The sequence below is a fragment of the Primulina huaijiensis genome, chromosome 10 (assembly GCF_012295235.1).
Source record: "Primulina huaijiensis isolate GDHJ02 chromosome 10, ASM1229523v2, whole genome shotgun sequence".
NCBI lineage: Eukaryota > Viridiplantae > Streptophyta > Magnoliopsida > Lamiales > Gesneriaceae > Primulina > Primulina huaijiensis.
This window is the reverse complement of record NC_133315.1, coordinates 6,026,770-6,035,369: the sequence shown is the minus strand read 5'-3', so window position 1 is coordinate 6,035,369 and position 8,600 is coordinate 6,026,770. Positions and strand designations below refer to the sequence as shown.

Sequence of the window (8,600 nt, the reverse complement as noted above, 5' to 3'; positions counted from 1 at the left end):
ACCGTGCCCAGCAATCAATTCAGCAGAATAAGAAACCATTTATGGGACCACCGAAGTGGCCAAGACAGCATAAACCACAAGGACAAACACCTAAATAAAACTTCCCAAAGACTGAGGAGAGTCCACTCTGCAAGGAGTGCAATCGCCATCACTACGACAAGTGCATGTGGTGCATCTATAAGTGCTTTAGGTGCGGAGGAATGGGGCATAAGACTGCTGATTGCCCAAAACATAAGCATCTCTGACTGGAAGGGCTTACGTAATGCATGTCGAGCAAGCGGAGCCAGACACTACGCTTATTACAGGTACTCGGACTATTTAAGTGTTTTATATTGCCCTATTATTTTAGCTAATAAGCATGAATGCTAGAGGTACATTGAGGTTGATAATTTCAAATTTCATGTTTCAAATTCTGAGGCTTAAGAAATTGAATTTTTACAAATATTAACTATGGGGATCAAATTGTAGAATATTTAAAAATTTAGGGGACTGATTAGGAATTTTTGAAAAAATTATTGAGGAAATTTTTGCAAAATTCGAAAATCCTTAAGATTTAACTGCATAAATTCAAAAATTTTGGATGGGTTATATTGCAAAACATGGGCTGAATTTGAAGAATTCTAAAACATTTTGGCTAAATTGCAAATCGTCAAAAATTTTAAGGGATCATTTAGCAATTTTCAAAAATTCAAAGGGTTGAAATGCTAATATGGCCTTGTTTTAGTATAATTCAAATATTATCACATGCATGATTTTGTTAGCAGGCGTAGCTAGTTACACTTTGCTAGATTCTGGAGCTACGCATTCTTTCATATCTGAATCTTTCATGTAGCGATTGGAAATTTTACCGGAGGACGTAGAGTTGGGATTCAGAGTTACAGTGCCTTCGGGCGAACATGTGGTCTCTACAAGCTTGGTTAAGGATGTGGAGCTCAAATTGCCGAGGAATGTCGTTCGAGCAGACCTTATTGTATGGCCAATGCCCGAGTTCGACATTATTTTGGGCATGGAGTGGCTCACACTGAACGAAACCACTATCGATTTTCATCGGAGGTCAGTATCTATTAGACCGCCCAAGGGGAGAGCATTCATCTTTGAGGCGGCGCAGAACAATCAAATGTCGCACATTATTTCATGCATTCGTGCGAAGAAGCTTATCCGGAGAGGCTGTCAAGGCTTTCTTGCTAGTATTATATCCATACTCGACACGGACATTCGATCGATTGAAGACGTGAAAGTTGTCAAAGACTTTCCGGATGTGTTACCTGACGATGTTTCTGGCATCTCACCTGAGAGAGAGGTAGAATTTGCTATTGAGTTGATGCCTGGTACTGAGCCGATCTCTAAGGCACCATATCGCCCAGCACCTGCCGAGATGAAAGAATTGAAAGATCAAATTCAAGAGCTGCTAGACTAGGGATTTATTCGCTCTACTTTCTCTCCATGGGGCGCGCTAGTGCTGTTTGTGAAGAAAAAAGATGGGAGTATGAGACTGTGTATCGATTATATGGAGCTGAATAGGGTGACAGTGAAGAATAAGTATCCATTACTCCGAATCGAGGATTTGTTTGATCAACTGCAAGGAGCATCGGTACTTTCAAAGATAGATATTCGGTCTGGATATCACCAGCTGAGAGTAAAGAAGGTGGATGTGCATAAGACGGCTTTTAGAACGCGCTATGGGAATTACGAGTTTTTAGTGATGTCTTTTGGACTGACTAATGCTCCGGCGATCTTCATGGATCTCATGAATCGCGTATCTCAGCCGTACGTTGATAAGTTTATTATTGTCTTCATCGATGATACATTGATATATTCCAAGAGCCGAGAGGAGCATGATCAGCACCTGAAGACGACCTTGCAAGTTTACGAGATCGGAAATTATAAGAAAAGTTCAGTAGGGTGAGTTTTGGCTAGAGAGGGTGGCATTCGTAGGCCACATCGTTTCGAGAGAAAGAATAGAAGTCGACCCATCTAAGGTCGAGTCAGTTAAAGAGTGGCCAGTTCCTAAAAGTGTAAGGGAAATCCGTAGTTTCTTGGGTTTAATTGTCTACTATCGCAAGTTCATCAAGGATTTTTCGATCATTGCAGTACCCTTGACATCTTTAACGAAGAAGAATGCGAAATTTGTATGGGGACCGGAGTGTCAAAACAGTTTTGATCAATTGAAACAAGCACTCATTGCCGCGCTAGTTCTAGCTATGCCGACAGAGCAAGGGGATTATGTGTTATTTACCGACACTTCGAAACTAGGATTAGACGATGCAACATGATCAATTCATAGCATATACGTCTAGACAGTTGAAAATTCACGAGAAAAATTGAAACGCCCACTACTCGTTTTCTTAAAACGTACTAGAAATTTTTTATTTTTTTTCCTCTTTAATCTTCATAATTCGAAATATACATGTAGAGCTCAAAATCAGTACACGTAAAACCCATGCATTATTTAATTGTCAAATCATTTATTTAAAATGAGTTTTAGCGATGCATGCTTTATCCAAATGCATTATTTTAAATTTATTATGTTTATGTGATGCACGTTAAACGTTTTCTTGAGTTTCATGTTTCAGGAGATTATTCGATGCGGGATCGAGGAAAAGAGACCGGTGACGATTTTGGCAATTTTTAAATGTGGTATTTTATTTTTAAGTTAAGGTTGGGGCATATTAATTAATTTAATAAGTTTCAACATTTTAAAAGCCTAAATTATTTATTTATTTAGGAATTTTAGAGTTTTAAAACTTTAGAAATTTTTAGTATAATTATGGGAGAGTTAGTATTTTTAAATTAGTTGCTAATTACTAAGCAAGCAAATTATTTCTCTAATTTACTACCTAAACACACGCGCACACACACATACTCACTCACACACACAAATACACGACACACAACACACACAAGTTTCAATTCAGATTTTATTTTGAGAGAAACCTAGGGTTCTTGGTCTAAAGAGCAGCCGCCCCTTCTCTTTATCTTTTCCAGCAATTTTCGTGAGTTTTCTTCAAGAGAAAACGAGCCACTAATCGTTGCGGATCAAGCCTCACACCGTTTCCGCTTCGGTATCGCCGCATCGTGAGTTTTAAACGTCAAAAGGCACGTATATTCTATTTTTCCTGCGTCGATCATGTCATAGTATGTGTTGCGTTGTTTTATGCGTAAAAATCCATGTATGATGTGCAAGGTTTGGGCAGAAACATGTTGGATCGATTTTGAAACGTTTTTAGATCTAAAATTTCAAAATTTACCATTCTTTTGAAAACCACGATTTTTTGGTCGTGATTTTGAGAAAACTTTTAACATAAAAATCGTATAATTTTTGATATCTTAGATTTGATATAAAATTCAAAATATTTGGATAAAAATTGAGTGAGTTATGGTGTTTTTCGTGGGACTGCTCAAATTGCATTTTCTGAAAATTATGTTATTGATGTACCCTTGAAGTTATGAGTTGCAGGCTTCGTTGGGCTTCGCCGGCCCGATACTACTGCATTGAGCCATTATGTGGGAGGTGCTTAGGCACCATTTGATGTCTTTTTTCAAGTCGAGGATGGTTCAGAAAGTAATAGAAGTCGTAGGAAGAAAATGGCGTCGAATTCCAAAATGTGTCGTCTTGTCATTGCTTGTCGAGTTTTGGGGACGTTTTGATGGTTTGTACGGGTAGAAGTCAATACCGTAATGTCCTAGGAGGAGTCTCGTGGTGTCGATTCTTAGCCCATTTGATTTGTTTGGGAGAAAGAAGCATCATGTAAAGTTTTCACGCTGGTTTTGTTTGCTCGAGGCTGCACGGACCAGTACACGGACACAGGCACCGGGTCCGTGCCTTGTTTCCTTCATAGTGTCAGATTTGCGAGCCTACACGGACCCCCACATGGACCTTGGCACGGGGTCCGTCCCCTCCCTTATTTTTGAGTGTGTCCATCCCGTTGGTACACGGACCCTTTGACGGACCCAGACACGGGGTCCGTGTCATTACTTCTTTTCGTGTATACTTTTACAAAACCTACACGGACCCGTGGCCAGACCTGAGCACGGGGTCCGTGTACTCCAGTTTTGGGTAAAAATGATATTGATTGCTTTGGGATTTATGCCATGGTTTAGTACAATGATTAAATGAGGTCAAGTTCCGTGAGATTTAGAATGTCATAAGCTATTTAGTAACTTCGGTGGTGAGTACGAGTACCTACATCTAAGTTATGCAAGTTAAGTATTTAAACTCAAGCTAGTATGTTGCAGCAGTGGCCCCAAGCGAGATCCAACGAATACCTCAACGCCCAGTAAGTATGTTGACGTGCAAAAAAAAAGTATTTTTAAATTTTTTTGAGGTATGCTAAATGTCTTGTGACCAAACTATGAACGGGTTTGGAAGCCGGATAAGGTGTCCGGGGACCTCTCCAACTATGAACGGGTTTGGAAGCCGGATAAGGTGTCCGGGGACCTCTCCAACTATGAACGGGTTTGGAAGCCGGATAAGGTGTCCGGGGACCTCTCCAACTATGAACGGATTTGGAAGTCGGTGAACGTGGCCGAGGACCTCTCCACCCCGGTAAAGCATGACCGGATTTAGATCAAGATTGGAAAGCGGTAAAGTATGACCAGGGACTAATCCACCCGTTAAATTATGAACGGGGATCTCATGTATGTAGCAGTGGATCTTCCCTGTCAGCCCAGTACTGTGGTTTAGTCTGATCAGGCAATTTTATGTATAGGTCACACGTTTTGAAACATGCCTCTACGCAAAATTATGTTATGTATGCCCAAGTATGTAAGATGCAAGTATGTTTACGAAATTTTTATGACCATGGCATGTCTATTTTACGCTATTATATTCAAGTTCCAAGTACGTTCATGTTTTCAAGTTCAAGTTCATGTTTCTAGTATGTACGTTTTATTTTGAAGATGCATGTGGTTTTATTCTGTAGTACTTGCTAACTTTCAGTTTATACGTGTTGAGTCTTTACTCTCACTAGACTTGATCGATGCAGGTGAGGATGATTTCGATGAGACGAGGGGTGGGGACCAAGGAGCAGACTTGGACTGAGCAGGAGGCTAGACCCGAGGACCGCCCATGTTTTATGTTTTTAATTTTTTAAGCATGAAAATTTTAATACTCTGATTTCACGTTTTGGCTTACGATGTTTAAACAAGTATTTTCTTTAGCAAACTTTATTTGTGAGCTCTTGTATCGCAAATACTTTTGGTTGGGCAGTTTAATTGTGATCACACTTTGAAGGTTATTTGTATTTAAGAGAATTTTTAATTTTTCCGCAAATTTTAAGTAGTGTAAAAGTACGGTACGTTACAATACATATATACTTTAAAATTCCTTGACACCATTTTTAAAATAAAATAACCAACTAACATTTAAAAATCCAAAAGAAAATAGTTTGTGACGGATCGTGTGCTCGGCACCTTAGGGGTGCTTCAACACAATAAATCAATGAGCTTCAATAGCACGTGTTCTAAGAATATATACATCGATGAGTTAGATCAAGTTTGGTATTAAACCAAGCGGAAAACACTTGAAATAATCCTTCGTTAAGAAAACTGATATGTTTTATATACTGTGCAACTAAAGAACTGAATTTACTGGAAAATCAGTTAAAGCTTATATCAGTTCAGTTATGGACAAAACTGAACTGATATCAACTGAACTGATCATATCAATTAAGAACAAAACACGCAGTTAAACAGTTAAAAGAGACAGGATATGTTTATGGATGTTCGGAGACTTCAATTGCTCCTACGTCACCCCTTCTACCTCCACGGGTAGGATACACTAGAAGACTTAGATTTATACAATACCTTGTACAAATCCTACACAGCTTAGGACTTATCCACTACCTAACTGAACTCCTAGTCTAGACTGAAGACATCACCTTCCAGCCAACACTTGTTTAGCGTCTGTGTGTCAAAGACTACATACACAAGTATATTGTCTTTGTGCAAGACTGGAATTTGGGTGGTGTGTGTGTGTGTGTGAACCAAACAATGAACACTACCAAAAAGTGTTCTCACACACTGAGGGAAATAAGCTTCTAATCTAAACTGATATAACTTTGAATTGTTCCCTCACAACTGGGCGTAATGCTTCTTGTAAGCTGATATGCAATATGCGTGCTCTCTCTTCTTTTCTTGTGTTTTCTCTTCTAGCCACACTGTGTATGTTTCGTTGTTACTGAGTCTTCACTGATCTTCTATTTATAGGCGCAAAGCTTGATCGTACAGTGAGCCTCAATTATTGTATCCGTTGCATTTTGAATTTGTTCTTTAGAATCCATTCCGGAACTTTTGGCATTAAGTTTCTGATGCAACGTTCATGATTGTACTGTGATAGTACAATTTCTTTTGTACCTTTGCGCACAGCTGTAATCCATTAAGTCAGCTTGTCGTGATCTGCAACTGATTGCTCCTAACTGAAGTTCTAAACTGGTCTTGTCGTGGTGAGGTGAAATCAGTTGGTTCTTCAGCTTAACTGATTTCACTGATTCAGATGAACTGGTCAGCTGGACTCTTTATCAATTGAACTGCTCTTACGATTCATCAGTTCAGCTGGTCAGTTCGTGCGATCAGTTAACGATTTCAGTTAGCATCTCAATCGCTTCAGTTTCGACTATTTCAGCTGATGCGCACTTAAGGTAGAATATTAAAAACAAATTAACAAGTTTTGTTAACATCAAAATTAAGCAAAGATTGCGAACTTGAAAAGTTCAAACAGTTTGAATCATAAAATCATCCTACGTTTTACAAAACCTAAAAACATTATTTGAAAAGTATAGCTCATACTATAACTTCTCAAAATCACTCATAAAACATAAATAAATTGTCGTAAAAATATCTTTAACATAAATCATAATCATAAAATAGTGCAGAAAACAAGCGTTGGTCCTCGGGTTATGTGCACCTTCAGTCCAGGAAAGTCAGCCGTCAAGACCTCCATCATTTTCCTAATCACCTACATCAATCACACCTAGTTAATCTAAAGACTCAACACATCATAATCTTGATAACAAGTAATACATATACGGAACACATACAACAGTGAAAATACATGTACTTAAAAATATCGTTTTCATGAAGATGCATAAAACTTTAAACATATCCATTTTCATAAGCATTTTCATAATGATGCATAAACTTAAAACAAAAACATTTTCATATTGATGCATCAACTTTAATCATAAACATTTTCAAAAACATTTTCGTAAAAAATTTCAAAACATTTTCATATCACCATAATTGTGGCTCGTATTCCTATTCGTATCACGTATTCGGATTGGGCGATGAATCCATCTACATATAACCAAAGTACTGAGCGGCGGGGACATCAGCGACACTCTCACCCGTCAACTGATCCTTGGTCTACGTATTAACATATCATCGTATTCGTATCAATGGAAATACGATCGTTGGGCTCCCACTTGTACCTTCTCCTTCACGATATCTCCAACATATCATCGTATTAGTCACAATTACTTCACTTCCTTCAACGTTTTGTATTTTCATCACTTTAAAAAAATTAAACATGCATATAGCGTTTTTCTTTTAAACCAAGCATGCAACATGTCTTTTAGCGTTATCGTTTCATCATAAAATTCCATAAACATTTAAAATAAAATTTTTTAACATATTAAATCATAAAAGTCCATAAACATTTAGAACCAACATTTTAACATATTAAATCATAACATTTAAAATAATATTTTGATATATTAAATCATGAACATTTAAAATAAACGTTTTAACATATTAAAAATCCATAAACATTTAAAATAATCATATTAGCATATAAAACAGCATTCAAGACACTGCCACGATGTTTACTAATTTTCGGATGTAAAATTACCATTTTACCCCTAGACTTAAAATTTCACATTTTTGACATTTTCTTAATTCCGTTGACTCTAGACCATCCCAAATTATTATTTAAGTTTACATTAATTTTCTCATATTTTTATTTAGCTTAAATCGATGACTTTTAAATTCATCTTTAAACGTAACGTATTAATGCATTTTAATCTCGAATTAAACCAAACTCTAATATAAAATTACCATATTAAAAAATTAGACTTTTTATATTATTTTAGCTCTCGTGAACCATGACTCGACTCCCGTGAGCTATGTTTCGATTTATTTGTTCATTGAAAACCCTAACTTGACCCCTACATATTAACCTCGAGCCATCTCCATTTTTTATCGAGCCACCTTCGAGCCGGCCTGAGCCAACATCAAACCAGACCCCCTATGGACCCTGATGGACCATTAGCACCCTCAGGATTCAACCCAAGCTCCTAAACCAAACCACAACATGAGCTGCAAGAAACAGCCGAGAACTCCTCCCATAACAAGGACTCTTGTTTTCTTACTTAGCCACCTAACCAACGAGCCAGCCCTCAAACCAGCCCCTCAGGCACCTTACTAGGACCCTAATGACTCGACCTAGCCCAGCCCAAAGCCCCCTGGCCGAGCCCCTTTCTCCCTACACGCTGCTGAACCCTGCATGTTTTCTCATTAGGCTCTCGGGTGGAGTCCTAACTTGCTAGGACGCCTCCCCAGCCGCTTGACTTGAGTCCTAGCATGGCTAGGACTCTTCCCTTGAC

The 8,600-nt window shown here is 38.2% G+C and overlaps 1 protein-coding gene across 1 annotated transcript; it reads left to right on the top strand.

Moving 5' to 3' along the window:
* Nucleotides 1-266: 266 nt before the first annotated feature.
* LOC140985845 (uncharacterized) lies at nt 267-1,417 on the top strand. Its single transcript, XM_073453798.1, has 2 exons — nt 267-305; nt 833-1,417. The coding sequence occupies exons 1-2, from the start codon at nt 267-269 to the stop codon at nt 1,415-1,417; spliced, it is 624 nt and encodes a 207-aa protein (XP_073309899.1).
* The last annotated feature ends 7,183 nt before the right edge of the window (nt 1,418-8,600 follow it).